Raw genomic sequence first — 22,423 nt, forward strand, 5'->3', positions numbered from 1 at the left:
AGATTTGTCAAAGCTCTTGAAATGAGTCATCTAATGTTTACCCAAAGGGGAGAATCGCTAGTTTATACCCCATTCTGCTAATCTGTGAGCAACTTATGCAGCCAGCTAAATACTGATTACACTGCTGAAAATGTAAACTACTCTGAAAACCAAATACGAAATCTACAAGATTTCATGTGAAGCATGAACAGTGGGCTGCTAGTTTTATCTAGTAGCTATCTGAGATTTTGTTGATAGTCTCTCCACGTGTAAATCAGTGGTTTCCAACCCTCGTTGAACATTGGAAGCACTTAGAGAACTGTAAAAAAAAAAGTATATATAAATATACATATATAAATAATGCCCAGGCTCTACCCCAGCAAGTCACTATCCTTGGGAGTTAAGATTCTGGCATTCATATCCTTTTAAAAGATTCCCAAGTTGTTACGATGTGTAGACAGGCTTAAAATCACGACGCAAGTGCTGAGAGAATCAGATGAGCCAGGTGCCACCCGCCATCTCAAGCACTGACAATGTAAGCCTACAATATGCACAGTTTCAAGCACTCCCTAAAAGTCTTTCTTTTTATAATGCTCTGCTTTGTGTAGATCTTTGGGTTTAGGCCTAAGAAATGTATTCATAGGGGCACCTGGGTGATTCAGTCAGTTAAGTGTCTGACTTTGGCTCAGGTCATGATCTCCCAGTTCGTGAGTTTCAGCCCCGTGTCAGGCTTTGCACTAGCAGCTCAGAGCCTGGAGCCTGCTTCGGATTCTGTGTCTCCTTCTCTTTCTGCCCTTCCCATGCTCATGCTTTGTGTCTCTCTTGCAAAAATAAATTAAAAAAAAAAAACATTAAAAAAAATGTATTCATAAATAAAATGTATTCATAAATAAGTACTTGTCTCTCTCATTGTTCATTTTCCTGACCAAGAAACTTGCCACCCTCCAGTATGTTCAAACTGAAGACATTTCCACGACCAGTAAGATAAAAGGAAGGTTTTGCTAGGGAGTAAAGTGATGTAATATTGACTGAGGTCTATGTGGATGATAGTGCAAATGTCATAACATCAAATAAGAGGCATGGAAATGACTTTGCAAGGATGAGGAAGTAATGAATCTCTGAAAATAACATTTGAAAAATACTAATTGAAACAGAGTAAAAACTGGATTTAGTGTCAACTTGTACAGTAAAGGTTTATACATAACACTCAGGAATGCATTTATTACCATTCTACAGATATCTAGTAAAAATGTGTAAATACTAGCACAAGAGTTTACAATCAGCAAATATTAAATCAGCTGCCTAACAAGAATAAAAAGATTACTATCTTAAAATCTGTGATTTTGTCTGCTTCTTAGTTGGGCGTTCCTTGTTTCAAACATGACAGAACATGAGCTAAGTAACTCATTCATATTCCCAGCTTCATATTCAGATTTTCAATAATTTGCCCACTCTCTCCTTTTTCCTAATTTCTTCTCTGACAGTCTTGTTTAGCTACGGTGATGGAGCCATGGAGTCCTCCCTGACTTCTCAGCCACCTGGATACTATTAAGTAGTCTCTGTAGTGTACCTATAGAGAAACTTGTTTGCTATGTGTTCCTATATTTTTACTGTTTAAAATAATTTAAGAAATGATTATCACTGTTTTTATTATAGTCTTCACAGATTAATCTAGAATTACGTATCACTGGCTTTCTCTTACCTAAGAGAAGAGAATCTGCCAGTCTGTTCTATGCATAGAAGCTTCTGGAAGGTTTACTATTGATTTCTCTTCATTAGTAGGATACTAGCATAGGTGACTGAAATTTGTCCAATCATCTGAACACTAAGCTCACTAAGACTTTGATAGCCAGTGACACTCCGGGACTCTATAAAGTTGTAGTTTCAAATCTTAAGTACTAGATATTTTAAGAATAAAAGAGATAGAGAATGTATTATCAGCAAGCTAATGGAAGAGTAGATTGCAGTGATCTATCAACCATAATGCATTTTCAGAGAACAAATGTTACGGTAAATAATTTGTTCTTTAAAGAGGATTACATTGATGGATCACCACTTAGGGAAGAAAATTAAACTCCTGAGAAGCCTGCCTTATGGAGAACTTCAGTTTCTAAGCTCTGCAACGTGTGTCAATAAGGCAATCAGTTTTCTAAATCAAGCAGCAGCTTCCCAACAAAGAGCCAATGCAAGTAACACTTTGGACTCTCTCTCTCTCTCTCTCTCTCTCTCTCTCTCTCTCTCTGTCATACTCACACACACACACAAAGAAGAAAAAAAGAAGAAGAAAAAGAAAAAAAGAAAAAGGAAAACAACTCTGAAAGTCTTTAAAGGATACTGTCCAGCTGGAGAATAAGTTCAATAGGACAACTGAGACCAAGAGTAGAAAAACAAAGGAATATCCATTCACATAAATACATACATGTTTGCCCGCTGTTTACATGTGTCCCAATGGTCATGTTTGTGTTATCTGACCCTTTTTACTTCAGAAAGAGATAAGTGAAAGAGGAGGAGGGGGCACCCGGGTGGCTCAGTCAGTCATGATCCCAGGGTTATGGGATCAAGCCCTAAATCCGGCTCTGCACTGAGCATGGAGACTGCTTAAGATTCTCTCTGCTCTCCTCTGCTCCTCCCCTGATTTCTCTATATAAAATTAAAAAAAAAAAAAAGTGAGGGGTAGGTCGATCAAAATGTCAGTATTTCTGCACCTGCACCATTAGAAGTGGCTTGTGACTGGTTAGCCCAGGCACATCCATCAACAAAACTCAACCTGTAAGGTTCTCCCTTGGGATTTTTCAACTCAGACGGGTCTCAGTACATTCTGGCCACTATAACAGAGTACCATAGGCTGGGTGGTTTATAAACAACAGAAATTTTATTTCTTATAGTTCTGGATGCTGAGAAGTCCAAAAATCAAGGCACCAGAAGATTTTTTTTCTGGCAAGGATCCACTTTCTAGTTCACAGTCCTCTTTTCACTTTGCCCTCACATGGCAGAAGGGATGAGCAATTTCCCTGGAGTCTTTTTTTTTTTTTTAAAGGCACTAATCACCTCCGAAAGGCCCACTTCCAAATATCACATTGGGGATTAAGTTTCAAAACATGAATTTGGGGGGTATACATTCAATCTATAGCAGGGAGGTAGAGGAAAAGGCCACTCTCCTGTTTGGTGTCATACTGAGCTAAACTGTGACTCCAACAAACGATACATCCATATCCTAATCCAAGAGTAGAAAAACAAGGAATAACTTATGACTGTTCCCTATTTGGAAAAAGTGTTTTCAGAAGTAATTAACGATTCTAAAATCATCCTAGATTAACCCAAATAGGCCTTAAGACTGGTAAAAACATCCCTATAAGAAAAAGACGAAGGGAAATTTAAGGCAGAGAAAGGAGAAAGCCCTGTGAAGATGGAGGCAGAAACTGGAGTTATGTGGTAATAAGACATGAAATGCCTGGAACCAGAAGCTGGAAGAGGCAGAGAAGGCTTCTCCCCCTGGAGTCTTTGGAGGGAATGTGGCCCTATAACACCTGGACTCTAACTGTAACAGAATAAATTTCTGTTGTTTTCAGCTACACAGTGTGTGGAATTTGTTATGGCAGCCTTAGGAAACAAGGACAAGGGGAGATGGTGAAGACGTCAGTACAGAGTGACAGGTAGTCCCATGTACTCTCCAACAGAGAACACCATCTGGAGAAGAAAGCACTAATGATAATTACAGCAGACAATTATATAGCGTTTTTTTATATGCCAAGCAGTGATTTAAACTTTTATATTTCATTTAATTCTCACAACAACCTTGGGATAGGAATGTTTACTGCCCTCTTTTAACAGAAAACTAAAATTTATCTTGTCTGAAGTGACATAGCTTATAAAAGGCAGAACTGGTAATCTAATCCAGGCAGTCTGGCTTCAGAATGCAATCTTTTAACCACTGCACTATGTACAGCTTTCAATAAAACCAAGATAGTGGGCGGTAACAGGGCAAGTGGACATAGAGAGACAGACAGATGTGGACCTGACTACATTCAAAGTTCTATTTCTACTTGTCCCTGTTTTTTGTTTTGTTTTTTGTACTGTGGCATAATGAAGTCCACAAGTATTTTATTTAGCATATACTGCACATCTACTCTGTGCCAAGCATTATGCCAAGTACTGCAAACATATTCTTATCATTGAAAAAAGAGCTGAAAGATCATGTACTACAACCATCCAAAGGTCCTTGGATCCGATTTACATTACTTCCACCAAGAACAACTCAGGATGAGGAACTCACAGAATCCCATGGCAGTCCACCCCACTTTAGTCAGCTCCGACAATTAGCAAGTTCTTCCTTCGGTTAACTCATTGTTTACACTCCTCAGTTATGTTAAGGGAACTATAATTAGCTAATACGGATTACTCCTGTCACTTGTACTGGCATCTTTGTTTCCCAGCTATCTCTCACCTTGCAACCACACAAGCTGCAGATATTGTTTAGATCTGGAAAATTGTGAGTCAATAAATTTCCTCTTCTGCTAAAACTAATTCAAACTGAGTTTCTCAATAACCAAAGGGGTCCCACCTAATACATCATTTATTTAACTGCAAATTAAGTGATAGGAACTGAAAAGCAATCAAAGATTGTATGTGTTAGAGGGAAAGAGTATTTTGTGTCATTGACCTTTAATTTACTAAAGTACAACTTGAAAGTTGTTTGTAGGGCCTAGAATTTTGGTAGATAATTGATATGAAATCATGAGAAGTTAAGGCCTAACATCCCCAAAATATAATGAATTCCTTAAAACTAAGAAAGAGAACACAAATAGAAAAATAGTAAAAACAAATTGAAAGACCAATGAGAAGAAGTCAATGGCCATTAAGCATATGAAAAAATGTTCTGTTCATGAGAAAAACATACACTAATACTTTTCTCTTGTCAGACAAATATCTTAATGTCTGATCATATAAACTTATTAATGAAGCTGCTAGAAAACAGTCACTACAGTATCTCATTGATGGGAAAGCAGAGGATTATTCTCCATGGATGAAAATCTAGTGGTACATTCCAAAATTACAAATGAACTTACCTTTCAACCCAATGATCCCACTTCTAGAAATCTAGCCCAATGATACTAAAATAGGCAGAATTTAAGACGGCCCCAAGATCCTTAAACCTAATGCACGTATTGCTGTGAAGAGATTTTTGCAGAAGTCCTTAATTGTTTTTAAAATAGGAGATTATCAGGGCACCTAGGTGGCTCAGTCAGTTAAGCATCCAACTCAATTTCAGCTCAGGTCAGGGTTGTGAGATCAAGGCTTGAGTTGGGCTCTGTGAAGCCTGCTTAAGATTTTCTCTCTCTCCCTCTACCGCTCATTCATTCTCTCTCAAAAAAAAAAAAAAAAAAAAAAAAAAAAAAAAAAAAAAGATTAACAGAGTGGCTCTGATACTATCACAGGAGCCATTTACAAGCAAAGAATTTTCTCAGGCTGGTCACAGAAAACAAAGTCAAAGAGACTCAAAGCATGAGAGGAATTTCCCACCAGGGAGGTTATTCACAGTTGAAATAGGAAGGGGGCCACAGTACAAAGCTCCAGGAACAATACCTGGTGCTCCAAGTGCCAGCAGGAAACCAGGCACTTCAGTCCTAAAACCTAAGAAACTTCCCTCTCCCCAGAATTAATTTGGAATTGAATTTTTCTCCCAGGGCCTCCAGATGAGCACTTAATCTGGCCAACACCTTGATTTCAGGTTTATAATACTCTCAGCAGAAAACCCAGGCACACAGCGCTAGACTTCTGACATGCAAAACCGTGAGCTCATAAATGGGTAGTTTTAATGTGCCAAGTTTGTAGCGATTTGTTATGCAGCAACGAAAAAATATATATATACATAGGCATACTGGTAAATATAATAAATATAAGCCAAGCTATTAATTGAGGCATAACTTATAATGACAAAAACTTAAAGAACCCAAGTGACCACCAGTAGATGACTGGATGTATAAACCCCAGCACATCCATACACCACTGTACTATGCATTTGTTAAAAAGGGTAAGGGAAGAGCTCTATATACTTCTATATAGTAATCTAAAAGACAAAGAATTAAAAGAAACATTGTTTATAGCATACTATCTTTTGCTTAAGTCTGAACGGGAATAAAATATATTCTTTTTTAATGTAACAATTGAAGGATAAACCAAAAACTAACAAAAAGTGTTAGCTATAAGACAGTGCTATAAAATACTACTTTCTGCAATGATGGAAATGTTCTCTCTCTGTGCTACCCAATGTGGTAGGCATTGGCCATCTATGGCTAGTGGGCACTTGAAAACCTGAAGTGTTGATAGAAACGAAAGGAAAAAAGTTTCTAGCTTTATTGAGTTGTAATTAATATAAATTTAAATAGCTACACAGAACTAGTGGCTATATAGTGAAGATCAAACACATGGGGAGAAAGAACAAAGGGGATTCATACATAAGCACTTTCTATAAATATACCTTGTTATATATTGGAATCACAAACTTTAAAAGAACATTAATCATGTAATAATTGAAAAGACAAAATTAAGGCAAAAGATAAAACCACCTCTCAATTTAAAACATTCTAAAACAAATCTATCAAGTTAGTGGCATAACCGGGCATTTATTTTGATTTATTTTGATTGTAAATCCTTGGTGGCATATACTCTAAGGACAAAATTAACTGAAATGAAATGTCAATATGTATGCACTAATCTTATAACTATTATATGTACATTGTACAATAAAAGCAAGTAAGTAGTTTTGTTCATGTTATTAGTAACCAAGCTTTTTGGTAAAAGAAAAATATATGAAAAAATATTAATATAGGTTCATGATGAATTTCTCTTCTAAAAAAAATAATAAATACTGGGGCACCTGGGTGGCTCAGTCAGTTAAGCGTCCAACTCTTGATTTCAGCTCAAGTCATGATATCATGGTTCGTGAGATCGAGCCCAGTATCAGGCTCTGTGCTGACAGCATGGAGCCTGCTTGAGATTCTCTCTCTCCTTCTCTCTCTACCCCTCCCCTGCTTGCGTGCTTTCTCTCAAAATAAATAAACTTAAAAAACAAAATACTTATTCTCCTCAGCTAGCCCCCAAAAGGACTAGAAATAATGACAACCCTAAACAATGAATATTTCTAGTTTCCAAGTTATAGCTTCTAACTAGCAATTCTTAATAAAAAAAAACAACAACTCTTTGAAGATGGTGGATTCCAGGTCTGAGCTAGAAAATGTATACAATGAGCCTGGAGCATCTTGTATGAGAAAGAAATATATCAAACAGGAATAAGTACAAGTCAAAAGGACTCAGCAGTCAAAGGAACATCTTGAGTATCAAAAGCAAGATGACTGGGGCACCTGAGTAGCTCAGTCAGTTTAGCGTCTGACTCTTGATTTCATCTCAGATCATGATTTCATAGTTTGTGGGTTCCAGCCCTGTGTCGGGAATCTCCTACTTGGGATTCTGTCTCTCCTGCTCTCTCTACCCCTCTCCTGCTTACTTTCTCTCTCACTCTCTCTCTCTCTCTCCAAGTAAATAAATAAACTGAAAAAAAAAAAGTAATAATGACTTCACTGGATTGAAACATACATATATATATGGTATATGTTACGGTAATTATTATATGGAAATAAATAATAAAACATCCCTTTTGGAGATTTTGGAGAGCACCATTTTGGAGAGCACCAATTCACTACTCTGAGAATATCTAAATAGTCAAGCATTTAATCTGATATTCTTATAAGAAACTTTTTTAGGTTTTCCTTTATTAAACAATTCCAGTTAAATACACAAAGAATGGCAGAACTAGAATCACCATTTCATATCTCCTGGTGAAATAGTGAATCAATGCAACCCAGGACAAATAACCAGTTTTTCCAATAAATCAAGGGCATGGACACAGAACAGTTATAGAATAAAGACTTAAAAGACATAATAACTAAATACAATTTATATATTTTGTTTGGATCATGACTTGGCCAACCATAAAAAGAAAAAAAAAAAAGACATCTTCGATAAAAGGAAACTTATATAGAAAACTTATTAGATAATATTAAGGGATTATACCTAACATCTTGGATATGACTAAAGCCACAAGGGTTTACAAGGCAGTAATTCAAAAAAAGGCAAAAACAAAACAAAAAACTCAGAGGTCCTTATTAGAGATGCATACTTATTTATTTACAGATAAAATGACATTATGCCCAAAATATGCTTTATAATTCTCCAGGAAAAAAAAACAAACAAACAAGCAAAATGCAGGAGTAAAGGAAACTGGAGACAAATAGAGACACTGACAGAACAGTGACAAAAGCCGCAGTTTAGTGTTGAGTATATGGGAGTTCATTATACCATTTTTTTTTAAGTTTGAAAGTGTTCACAAAAGAAAGCCCATGTGCAAATACACACACACACACACACCTCCTCAGCTTAACTTCCTAAGGTTCATGCCATGGAACTCCCAATGAGACAAGATATTGAATTTAAATTATTTTAAATAAAGCCTAAGAAGAGCCAAACTCATTAAGAGTCAATAAATCATTAATTAAACAGTGAAGTTATTGAGAACCTACCATGCTCACAGTAGCAAAAGAAAAACAAAACAACCAACTTGCTAGACTTTCAGGGCAAAAGACAAAATATAGTTCCTCTTCTCATGGAACTATAAGGGGAAACAAATGCAAAAATAATTATAAAATAATGTGACATATGAGAAGACTTCACAGAAAGAGTAAAGCAGGAAAAATGAGGAGATACTATCTAGTCAAAAGGCAAGGTTATATAGCTTCCAGATTCCAGAGAAAGGAAGAAACTGTCTAAAGATCCTGGAGGTCAGAGAGTGGAAGGTGACAAGAGAAAAAAGAAGGCTTTGAGAAATAAGGAGAAACTGTATGTCATGCAAAGGAATATAACTACACATGGAGGTAAAGGGAAATCAGCAAAGATTTTAAATAGAATTACTGCATCCAGTTTTCATTTCTAAAGGATCACTTTGAAAATAAATTAGCATGAGGATAATTTACAGATTGAGACAAGAGGGAAAAAAACAGGATCACACTGAAGTAATCTAGACAAGAAATGAGGGTTTGAACTTTCTTACACCATACACAAAAATATATACAAAATGGATGAAAGACCTAAATGTGAGACAGAAAACTATCAAAATCCTACAAGGAGACAATAGGCAGCAACCTCTTTGACCTTGGCCACAGCAAGGGAAATAAAAGCAAAAATGAACTCTTGAGACCTCATCAAGATGAAAAGCTTCTGCACTGCAAAGAAAATAATCAACAAAACTAAAAGGCAACCAACGGAATGGGAAAAGATATTTGCCAATGACATATCAGATAAAGGGTTAGTATCAAAAATCTATAAAGAACTTAACCAAACTTTACAGCTGAATAACAAATAATCCAGTGAAGAAATGGGCAAAAGACATGAATAAACATTTCTCCAAAGAAGACATCCAGATGGCTAACAGACACATGAAAAAATGCTTAACATCACTCATCATCAGGGAAATACAGATCAAAACCACAATGAGATACCACCTCACACCAGTCAGAGGAGCTAAAATCAACAACTCAGGAAACAACAAATGTTGGTGAGGATGTGAAGAAAGGGGAAAACTTTTGCACTGTTGGTGGGAAAGCAAACTGGTACAGCCATTCTGGAAAATACCATGGAGGTTCCTTAAAAAATTAAAACTAGAACTACCCTACAACCAAGCAATTGCACTAGTAGGAATTTATCCAAAGGATACAGAGTGCTGATTTGAAGGGGCACATGCACCCCAATGTTTATAGCAGCACTATCAACAATAGCCAAATTATGGAAAGAGCCCAAACGTCCATCAACTGATGAATGGATAAAGAAGATGTGGTTTGTATATACAATGGAAAACTGCTCGGCAACAAAAAAGAATGAAATCTTGCCACTTGCAATGATGTGAATGGAACTGGAGGGTATTATGCTAAGTGAAATAAGGCAGTCAGAGATAGACAGATATCATATGATTTCACTCATATGTGGAATTTGAGAAACTTAACAGATGACCATAGGGGAAGGGAAGGAAAAATAAGATAACAGAGGGAGGCAAACCCTAAAAGACTCTTAAATCCAGAGAACAAACTGAGGTTTGATGGGGGTGGAGAGGTAGGGGTAGGGTAGGAAAAATGGGTAATAGGCATTGAGGAAGACATTTGTTGGGATGAGCACTGGACATTGTATGTAAGTGATGAATCACAGGAATCTACTCCTGAAGCTAAGACTACACTGTATGTTAGCTAACTTGAGAATAAAAAAAAAAAAAAAAAAAAAAAAAAGAAGGAAATGAGGGTCTGAGCTAAGGTGGTCTTAACATGAATAGAAAAAAGTAAACAAGATCTAGTCATTAGGAAGGAAACAATCTATAAATGGTGATTAATTACATATATAGAATGAAGTCAACAATGACTTCCAAGTTTCTAGTTCAATCACTGTGAAGATGGTGCCATATGCTGAGATAGGAAAATTGGAAATGAAATTGATTTAGGATAGAAAAAAATTATATTCAGTTATAGAAGTGGTAAGACTAAGATGCCCATGAGTTTTCAGATGTTCATTATCTGGCAGAAATCTGAGTATAGATCTGACAGCGAGGTGAGCGATATAGGTCAGAGAGCTGTCAGTAAACAACTAAAAGCCACAGTATTGGAGAAGATCAATCTGGAGGACAGAAGAGAGAAAGAGAATACAAAGGAAGTCTCCACAAAGGAGACTCTATAGATAAGACCATAGAAGCTGGAAGAGAAACAGAAGTGCCACAGTCATAGGAGAGAGCGACACAGAACAGTGGATCAACTGTGCTGAAAGCTGCCAGGTGGTAAATTAGGTTAAAGGAAGGAAGAGGTTTCAGTGGATTAAGAACTTCTGTATTTATTCTGACTTTTGGCAGAACAATTTCAGTTAAGTAGTTGAACAAGATGCCAGATTATAGTGCTTTCCAGAGTTGACAGAAGAGAAAGAAGTAGAGACTTCAAGTATAGGTAATTTTTTTAGGAGGTTTTTTCTTTTTTTTTGGTGGGGGGGAAGGAAGGAAGGAGAAGAAAACCATAGGATAGTAGCTATAAGAAGACACAGGTCAAGGGAGATGTTCTTTGTTTTTAATAGGAGAGTTTAAACACGTTTAAATGATGAGAAGTAGCTATTCTTCTACATGGTTAAAATGTAATATCCATTTGAAGAAGTAGAATAACAAAACTATTTGCAGTTAAGTGTTTTAAGACTAAAAGACAAAGCCTTCCCTAAGTGTAAAGATAATCTTTGAATGCACACTATAGATATCAATGAAAACTTGAGAACAAACATACAAGCCATTTGTTCTAGATTAAATAATGCAACTAATATGCATTTGTTTCCCCTAATTGATTTCAACAAAGGCAATAATTTTATGAATATTAAAAAAAAAAAAAAAAACTATTCACTGGACATCTATGTGCTAGATAAATGATAAGAAGGACTACGATATCCTACTTGCTCCCAGGCACTCACGGTGTAGTAAGGAAGACAAAACACCTATATTGCTCATTGTAAAACTACTTAAGAAGTGCTGAGATATAAGTAAGCACAAGATAAAATTGAAACACTTCAAGGAAAATATAAATTAAAACCTCAACAACAGAAGTACCTATCTTTATATTTTGTTCATAAAATTATCAAAAAACTCCAAGAGTACAGAAAGTTTTAAAAAATGAAAATGTTTAGGGGCGCCTGGGTAGCTCAGTCAGGTGAGTATCCAACTTCAGCTCAGGTCACGATCTCGCCGTTCATGAGTTCGAGCCCCACGTTGGGCTCTGTGAAGACAGCTCAGAGCCTGGAGCCTGCTTCAGATTCTTTGTCTCCCTCTCTCTCTGCCCCTCCCCACTCATGCTCTGTCTCACTCTCTCTCTCAAAAATAAACATTAAAAAAATTAAAGGAAAAAGAAAATGTTTAGGGTTAAAAGTATTCAAATGGGCAAAACTATAGAAAAAACAATAACACACATGACAAAGTGTCCACAAAATAAGATTAATAGAATTTGAGTGTTAATTAAGTCTTTATGAATACATGAATATACATTATTTTGTGTATTTAATTTATAAACTTACCCAAAGATGAGGAATTAAATATCTCTAAATGATTAAGAAAAGTTACCCATTTGGGAGTATGAATATGAAAAAAGTCTCAAATAAATATGTATATACTGCCCTCATGGGGTAGTATTATATAGTTCATTAAAATATAAGCAAAAAATGTATTGGACCCCTTGGATATAATTTAATCCTAATTACCCTAACCAATGAGGAAGCAATACTAGTGTGACTAATAATATAAACCATACATATTTCTATTTATGCCAAGTTTCTTTCCTGGTTGGGGAGCATTAACTTTGTATTCCAGTAGGTACTGTAACTTTTGGGCAACGTGGATCAAAAATTCCATGCACAGATAATTCAGAGCTAACATTCCATGGGTAAATCAAATCAGCCTTTAAATGCCATTAAATAATGTTCCTTCTTTTTTAACTTTTTCATGTTTATTTATCTTTGAGAGAGAGGGAGAGACAGAGCATGAGTTGGGGAGGGGCAGAGAGACAGGGAGACACAGAATCTGAAGCAGCCTCCAGGCTCTGAGCTGTCAACACACAGCCCAACAGGGCTCGAACCCACGAACAGTGAGATCATGACCTGAGCTGAAGTCGGACACTTAACGGACTGAGCCACCCAGGTGCCCCAGTAACGTTCCTTTTTTTCTATCAAACTGCATTGTACTACAAATCTCATTTATAAAAGGTAAAGACTAAAAGAAAATGACTTACGATAACACATGTTGGGACTTCACGAAGAGAATATTCTGCTTTATTAGGAAGCTCTCGATTGCCTACCAGCTCATAAACAGCAGGATAAGGTAACAAGTTCACCAGTCCTAGAAAACACTAGGCAGAGAAGAGAGAAAACACAGTCATTTAAACGCTTCATTTTTTCAACCACATCCATAAAAGAGTCATAAACATAGTTTTATAGGACTATAACTGTGAGGGTTAATTTTTTTAATAAGCCTAATTAATCCACATAAATGTGAATTATATGCATGTTAAGTACCAAATAGTTAACATCAGCAATAATCTATGTGCTGATAACACATAGCAATAGTAACAGAATATACAAGAGTTGGAAAAGGTTATAAAATGTCTTGTATCTCTTGAAAAGTTTTTTTTTAATGTTTATTTAGAGAGAGAGAGAGAGAGAGAGAATGAGCACGAGTTGGGGAGGGGCAGAGAGAGAGAAGGAGACACAGAATCTGAAGCAGGCTCCAGGCTCTGAGCTGTCAGCACAGAGACCAATGAGAGGCTTGAACTCAAGGACCGTGACATCATGACCCGAACCAAAGCCAGATGCTCAACCAACTGAGCCACCCAAGCATCCCAATAAGTTTGGTTTTTAGGAAAAAATGAAATGATCCATCTTTCTCACTCTTTGCATTGTAATAATCAATGTGTAAGAAATACAAGAGAGTAACACTTTGGGGCTCTGAAGCAAAATGGTAAGTTCTATATATACTTGCACTCAGATCACAAGGCCATCTTTACCCTTTACATTCATTGGAAATCCAACTAATCTAAATATTATAGTTAATTTTTAAAAGTCATGGCTTTCCTATCAAAACCAGCTCATTTTCTGGTGCAATCTTAATAAATTAATCTCTCCACTAAGTTTTTAACCTCTCATTCTCATTTCGTCTTCCTAAAAGCAACCTGAGTATTTGGATCCCTGCACAAAAGCATGCAGTGGTTTCCCATCACTAACCATCAAGTCTAATAACCTCCTTAGCATGACTTTCAAGGCACCTTACTAATTGATACCTTTCTTCTCTTCACATAGTCAAAAGCCTCCTTTCCCATTATCCCTCAGCAGGAAGTCACCACTTCAGTCAGTTGAAACTTCCTGTGGTCTCCTTCAAGTGACTGCCACATATGGAAACTTTTTATCCTACCAACATGGTCCTCCTGCCCTCGCACTTACTCTGTATCCCACTTCACATTTAGAAAAATGCCACATTTTTTTCTAGAAGACTTTCTAATGAACTCTATTCACATCTAGAAGCCTTGTATTCTGCCAATTCTTGTTTCATTTGTATTGTATTAATTTACTTTTTGTAACTATTAAGTTTTCTCATCATTTTAAAAACTTTTTTCTAGATTCAGAAAATTTGAGAATCAAATTAAGAATTTTCACTATAATCAGAACATGAGAAAATTTTAAAGAACAGTTTATCTCTCATTTAATAGATGAAAAACTTAAGGACCAGAGAAGTTAAGTGACTTGGCCAAAGACATGCAACCAGAGAGTTGGTAGCAGAACTAATCGCCATTTTCTTACTTTCATGGTTAGGTTACTCATTAAAAACCTAGTATAATCTTCAGACACTATTTAACAATGTCACCACTACTACATAGTTCTTGTGTCAGGACTTGGAAGGTAGAGTCTCCTTTAACCCCTCCTCCACCCTTATACTAAATGCAATATTCCTTACAAATAACAGTGGTTATAGTGACTATATTTAACACAGTGAGTTTTAACAAATAGTGTTGTAGAATGAAAAATGAGCTCTTTAAAACCTTCCATTTTTTACCATGAATATTCCATAAAATGAAGATGGAATTTCTAACCATTTCTAAGAAGAACATAATCCACACATTCATTATTTAAAGCTGGTATCATTTGGATAGCAATAAAGTGATCATAAAGTAGAATAACTAAATTTAATAAACTGGTTGCCATTTACTGAATGCTTATCTAAGGAACACTATGCAAGAAGTGATCACTATAGAGGGAAAAAACTAGCATCAAGGAAAGGATGTTTAAGGAATATGTCTATCAATTATAAGTAAAATAAATGGCAGGAAAACTAGAGAGTTCATGGCCACCTATGAAACCACCTAGGAAAAATTTATTAATCACCAAGGTGTTGACTACAAAGGTGATTAAGATAGACAGACTTCATATATTTTTATTATTCATTTAATTTATAAAAAACATAAGCTAAAAAATAAACAGAAAATGCTTTATAATTTAAGCATGTAAATAATTTATGTGTCCTGAATATTAATCCAATATTTAGTTATAAATGAGTCTTATTATTTTTTTAATGTTTATTTATTCTTGAAAGAGAGAGAGAGAGAAAAAGAGAGTGAGAGAGAGAGAGAGAGAGAGTGCGTGTGTGTGTGTGTGTGTGTGTATGTGTGTGTGTATGTGAGCGGGGAGGGGCAGAGAGAGAGAGAGAGAGAGAGAGAGAGAGGATCTGAAGTGGGCTCTGTGCTGAGAGCAAAGAGCCCAATGTGGGGCTTAAACTCACAAATCATGAGATCACGACCTGAGCCAAGTTGGACGCTTAACTGACTGAGCCACCTAGGTGCCCTAAATGAGTCCTTCCCATCTATTATAACAATGACAGATATAAGAAACTTATTTTTTTTTTCAAGAAACTCTTAAGTGCCAATTTCGACATTTATTATGGACATTTGACATTGTCCAAAAAGGCACATGGTCTTTACAGATTACGTATCAATACTATATTGAGAGTTTCTGTATTCTTTGCACATGAAGAATTCCATGGGTAAACATAAAAACTTCCCTACCTACATCTAAGAAATAAAATAATGTGGACCACACAGAATCATGAAAACTTCTGATAAGGTTTTATATAGAACTTCAGGTAAAAACAATTCAGTAATTATATTTGAACAAAACAAGCTAAACAATTTAAAAGAAACTTGAGAAGATTTCAGCAGCTTGTCTCTAGGAGAAAAATGCATTTTTCATACAATGAGCATTTTTAAAAGACATCAGCATCTTTAAAATTGTGATGGTTTAATAAGTACTTGTAGAACTCAAGAAAATATTTATAACATAATCATGAGTACCCACAGAAACATCATTAAGATATTGCTAATATCAGACATTAATTATCCTAAAATTTGTTAGCACAAAACGTTTTATTTCAAAGTCTTGAAGAAAATGAGGTTTTGTAAAATAACAGTACGGAAACAAATGGAAGGTCAAATATTTGATATATTTTGAAACTATAGCATTTTAATGTTTGTTTATTTTGAGAGAGTGAGCAACAGAGGGGAAGAGAGACAGGGAGAGAGAGAGTCCCAAGCAGACTGTATTGTCCACACAGAGCCCAACACAGAGACCACGAGATCTTGACCTGAGCTAAAATCAAAGAGTTGTACATCCATCCAACTGAGCCACCCAGGCATTCTGAGACTAAAGCATTTTAAAATCCAAGATCATGGGTGCCTGGGTGGCTCACTCAGTTAAACATCCGACTCTTGGCTTGGCTCAGGTCATGATCTCATGGTCTGTAGGTTCGAGCCCAACATCAGGCTCCACAGCTGGCACAGCAGAACGTGCTTGGGATACTCTCTGCCCCTCCCCTGCTTGTGCTCTGTCTCTCTCAAAATAAATAAACTTAAAAAAAAATTACCCAAGATCAAATACTTTTTTTATGAATTAAAACTCTTTCAGGTTGATAATGATCATCTATTTACTTATTAATTCAAAATATTTTAACACTAGCTGCTTATGAGCAATTATGCCACATACTACCAATAAAAATATGAATGAATAAAGAAATGGTCCCTGCCCTCAAGGGCTCACAGTGTAATACAGGACAAATATACTATTAGATCATTTAAAATGGCTCTCTAAATGATCTGATGGTGCTATACTACTGAGAGGGATGGAAGGACATTGGGAAGAGGACACTATACAGCACAGAGAAGGGAGATGAGAGCTAGGACTGCAAAGTAGCAGGCAGGTAGGCAGGAGGAGATGTGCTATGTTGATGAGCTCTACCTTCATCCTCTAGGAAAAAGAACAAAGTTTTTCCAGAAAAGTAATGGGAATTGCATTTTACCTTACAGATAGAAAGCTATGAAGGAAAATGGTTCTGAGGGCAGACAATACTGGAGGAAAAGCAATTAAGATTTGGGGTTCTAAGAAGGACAGATATCAATTATACTCATTAAACCAAAAAATGTATTTTTTAGGTGTCTAACAGAGAAATCAATAACAGCCAGTTTTTTGAGATGAGAGAATCAAATCATTTGCAAATAGTTTTACATCTTTCCTTCTAGTCTGTATGCCTTCTATTTTTTTTTTTTTTTTTCCGGCCTTATTGTCCTAAGAGCTACAATGTTAAATAAGAGTGAACTGATTTTAGGTCCAATATTTCACCATTACATGTAAGATTCATGTTTTTGAAAGACAGCATTTATAAGATGTAATTAAATCTGCTGAGTTTTTTCATAAATGGGCATTAAATTTTGTCAAATGATGTATCCACGTCTAGTGAAATCATTGTAGGAAAATTCCTTATTCTGTTAATATAGTGAATTAAAGTTCAATTTTAGAATGAGAAACCAACTTTCTGTTGCTTGGGATAAACTCTACTAGATCATAAAAATGATACTTTTATATATTAGTACACAATTCGATAATATTTTATTAATTTTACTGTAATATATTAATTATAATTATTAATTTAATATTAAATATTTGTGATTTTTATACATTATATTTATTTATACATAAAAATTACATATACATATACATATGTATATATTAACAGTTTGTCTCATTTATATCAATGTTATGCTGGCCTCATCACATAAGTTAGAAACTGATTCTTCCACCTCTGTTTTCTGAAAAAGTTTGTGTAAGATTGGTGTTCTTTCTCCTATAAGAGTTCCATAGAATTCACCAGTAAAACCATGTGGTTCTTTCTATGGAAAGTTTTTTGATAATGAATTTAATTTCTTTAACAGATACATAGCTATTCAGATTTTTTTATTTTATACTGGGTCACTTTTGGTAAGCATATTTAAGAAGTTTGCCAATTTTATCTTGTTTAATTCATAGCATAAAGCTGATCACAATGTTCTTTTATCTATTCCTTAATAACTGTGGGGTCTTTAGTGAAACTCTTCTTTCATTCTTGATTAATTTTCGGTCTCTCATTTTTTTGATCAGTCTAGCCAGGGGTTTATTTTTAATAATCATTTCCAAGAACCAACTTTTGGCTTTGTTACTTTCCTCGTTTGTCTTTTTTCTGTTTCATTGATTTCTGCTCAAATGTTTATTATTTCCTTTTTTCCAATGTGCTTTGGATATACTTTACTCCTTTTCTAGTTTCTTAGAGTAAAACCTTGATTTATTCATTTTAGGTATTTCTTTCTACTGTAAATATTATTACAGTTCAATATCCTTCTTAGCACCACTTCAGCTACATTCACAAATTTTATATTTTATTATTTTCTAGTTTAAAATATTTCCAAATTTTCCTTCTGACTTTTTTGAGCCGTGTATTATTTAGAGGTACACTTCCAAATATTTGGATTTGGGTTTTTATAGCTTCTAGCTCAAGATTCTTAAGTTTACTGTGGCCACAGATCATACTCAGTATTATTCCAATCATTTTAAACTTATGTAGACTTGCACTCTAGCCCAGCAAGTCTCTTGGTAAGAATGCGAAGTGCCCTTGAAAAGAATAGGTGTCCTGCAGTCACTGAATATAATATTCTATAAAGAACAATTAGATCAGTTGATAATTAGTGATATTCATACCATGTACCTATCAACAAACTGAAAGATCTGTTACATCAATCACTACAAGAGGAATGTTAAAATCTTCAACTGTTACTGTGGATCTATTTCTTCCTTGTTATTTTTTTAATTTTATTTTTTATATTAGTTAATATGCAATGCAATTTTGGTTTCAGAAGTAGAATTCAGTGATTCATCACTTACATACAACGCCCAGTGCTCATCACAAGTGCCCTCCTTAATACCCACCACCCACCCCCCTCCATCAACCTTCAGTTTGTTCTCTATCATTAAGAGTCTCTTGTGGTTTGTTTCCCTTTCTTCTCTTTCCCCGCCCATTCCCATACATTCATCTATTTTGTTTCTTAAATTCCACAAATGAGTGAAATCATATGATACTTGTCCTTCTCTGACTTATTTTGCTTAGCGTAATACATTCTCGCTCCATCCAAACTCTTTCTAGGCATTACCTTGATTCCAAAACCAAAGGCCCCACAAAAAAGAACTACAGGCCACTATATCCCTGATGAACATGGATGCAAAAATTCTCAACAAGATACTAGCAAATCAAATTCAACAGTACATTAAAAGAACTATTCCTCATGACCAAGTGGGATTTATTACTGGGCTGCAGGGCTGGTTCAATAGTCACAAATCAATCAACATGATACACCACATTAATAAAAGGATAAAAGAACCATATGATCCTCTCAATAGATGCAGAAAAATTTTGACATAATAAATATATTTGACAAAATACAGCATCCATTCTTGATTAAAAAAAAAACCCTCAGCAAAGTAGGGATATATAGAACATACCTCAATAAAGTAGGGATAATGTAACATACCTCAACATCATAAAGGCCATATACAAAAGACCCACAGCTAATATCATCCTCAATGGGTAAAAACTGAGAGCCCTTCCCCTACAATAGGAACAAGACAAGGATACCCACTCTCAACATTACTATTTAATATAGTACTAGAAATCTTAGCCTCAGTAATCAGAAAACAAAAAGAAATAAAGGGTATACAAATCAGCAAGGAAGACAAACTGTCACTATTTGCAGATGACATGATACTCTATGTAGAAAACCCGAAAGACTCCACCAAAACCTTGCTAGAACTAATGCATGAATTCAGCAAAGTCGCAGGATATAAAATCAACGTGCAGATATCTGTTGCATTTCTGTGCACCAATAACGAAGCAATAAATCTAAAGAGGTAAAAACTCTGTACTCCAAAAACTGTCGAACACATATGAAAGATATTGAAGAGGACACACACAAAAAAATGAAAAAACATTCCATGCTCATGGAAGGAAGAACAAACATTCCTTAAGTTATTTTAATACTTCATATATTTTGTATCTTATTTTTAGGATCATAACTAACTTATGAATGTTATATCTACATTATAATCAAATGTTTCTTAATCTGGTATTACTTCATTTTCTTTATCTCTGACATTAAATATGGCTATTTCAGTCTTCTTTTTTTTTTTATTTTTTTTTCAACGTTTTTTGTTTTTTTGTTTTTTTGGTTTTTTTTTATTAATTTATTTTTGGGACAGAGAGAGACAGAGCATGAACGGGGGAGGGGCAGAGAGAGAGGGAGACACAGAATCGGAAACAGGCTCCAGGCTCCGAGCCATCAGCCCAGAGCCTGATGCGGGGCTCGAACTCACGGACCGCGAGATCGTGACCTGGCTGAAGTCGGACGCTTAACCGACTGCGCCACCAGGCGCCCCTTTAATTTTTTTTTTTAACGTTTATTTATTTTTGAGACAGAGAGAGACAAAGCATGAATGGGGGAGGGGCAGAGAGAGAGGGAGACACAGAATCGGAAGCAGGCTCCAGGCTCTGAGCCATCAGCCCAGAGCCCGACGCGGGGCTCAAACTCACGGACCGCGAGATCGTGACCTGAGCCGAAGTCGGACGCTCAACCGACTGAGCCACCCAGGCGCCCCGTTCAGTCTTCTAATGTATAGTTTTTCCTCTCTTTTTCTATTCATTGATTGTCAACTTATCGGTATCTTTTTCTTTGTAGGGAATTTCTTAAGACCCAAATGTTTGCTGTCTCTACCTATTCTGAAAATCTTTGCATTTTAATTATTTAGTCACTCACATGTAATGGACTTATTGATTAGGGCTACTATTTTCCTATTTGTTTTCTTTTTTCCTCATCCTTTTCTGTTCCCCCATTCTTCCATCTCTGCCCTTTGGGGTTTGTTTTCTGTTTGTTTTAGAATTTTATTTTGGCTATATCTTTTTGCATATTATTTAATGGTTTTTCTAGTCAGTGCTGTCCAGTAGATCTTTCTTTCTGTGGTGATGAAAATGTTATATAATTTGAAATGGGCAACAGTCACTAGCTACATGTGGCTACTGAACATCTAAGATTAGATTAATGTATTTGAGGGACTGAATTTTTCATTTTAGTTTTAAGTAGTTTTACATAGCCACATGGTGTTATTGTCTATCATACTCCAAAACACAGCTATACAAAGGTAAGAAGTGACTCGACTGAAAATAAGTTTAGTGTACCTCATTATAAACTGAGGGCATATTAATGTTTTCTATAATTTAAAAGACAGTAAAATTAAACCCCAAAAGAAAGCAGAATCCTTAGGGAATAATATTTGTAACTACAAGCTAGCACTAAGGATGTTTGTTTGCTAGGAGCTATTTCTACATCTTTCAGTTCATAGTTTATAAGAGTATACAATTTTTTTTCACAGAAATTAACCATTAGTTTATACTGACATTTCTATTTCAAAGTACAATAAGTTGAATCAAATCCCAACCTTAAATTTGAAATATAAATATTTTCTAGGTATTAAAAATTAATGTGTTCCACTTCATGTAAAATTTAAGAACCTTAAAGTCACATAGATTCACATACCATTATACCATTTGCTTACCTCATGTGGTAGAGCTGTCATATATGTTATCTCTAAGTAAGTATAAAATAAATCCCACTATATGGCATTGTTTTCTTTTAAAGAGTCCTATGTACTAACAAGAAATTAAAAGAAAAACAACAGGCTTTTATACTCACTCACCCGCTTGCAATTTCTTTTTAATGTGAAAATTCAAATACCCAACTGGTATCCTTGTCCTTCAACCTGAAGAAATTCCTTTAGTGTTAAATAAAACACAGGTATGCTGTAAAATACTTTCTTAGCCTTTAAAAGTTTATTTCACTTTTAACCTTGAATATTTTTGCTGGATATAGAATTCTAGGTTGACTGGGCTTTCCCCTTTCATCAAAGATATTCTATTATCTTCTGGCCTCCACAGTTTGCAATGAGACACCCACAAACTTTTTTGTTGTTCCCTGTATGTATGATTTTCTATGGCTTCTTTCAAGATTTTCTCTTTCTCTTTAGTTTTCAGCAGTTTGTATGTCTATAAGTGGGCCTTGCTGTGGTTTCCATTGTATTTTCATTCTTTGCATATTCTTCCTTGAGATTCACTAAGTTTCTTGATCTTTAAGTTTACATTTTTTAAGACGTTTAGAAATTCAGCTTTTGTTCAAATATTTTTCTATCACACTTTCATTCTCCTCCATTTGATACACCAACCAAACATATTAAATTTTTGGATAAGGTCTCACAAAAATTACTTCAAATAAAAGGTATTTACTTCTAGAATTTAAGTTTTTATTTATTTTGAGAGAGACAAAGACAGCATGGGTTGGGGAGGGGGAGAGAGAGAGGGAGGGAAGGGGAGGGGGAGAGAAAGAGGGAGGGGGAGGGGGAGAGAGAGGGAGGGGGGGAGGGGGCTGCCAGTACAGGGCCTAAAGCG

General features: G+C 35.5%; 1 protein-coding gene across 2 annotated transcripts in view; it reads right to left on the reverse strand.

The window, feature by feature from the left end:
• TBC1D32 (TBC1 domain family member 32) overlaps positions 1–22,423 on the reverse strand; it is a 201,284-nt gene that overhangs the window by 98,165 nt on the left and 80,696 nt on the right. For both annotated transcript variants that reach the window (XM_049654268.1, XM_049654266.1), the window contains exon 22: positions 12,822–12,938. In XM_049654268.1, coding sequence (XP_049510225.1) covers positions 12,822–12,938 — 117 coding nt within the window. The remainder of the gene's footprint in view (positions 1–12,821; positions 12,939–22,423) is intronic.

Source organism: Panthera uncia (assembly GCF_023721935.1).
Source record: "Panthera uncia isolate 11264 chromosome B2 unlocalized genomic scaffold, Puncia_PCG_1.0 HiC_scaffold_24, whole genome shotgun sequence".
In the NCBI taxonomy this organism is placed as follows: domain Eukaryota; kingdom Metazoa; phylum Chordata; class Mammalia; order Carnivora; family Felidae; genus Panthera; species Panthera uncia.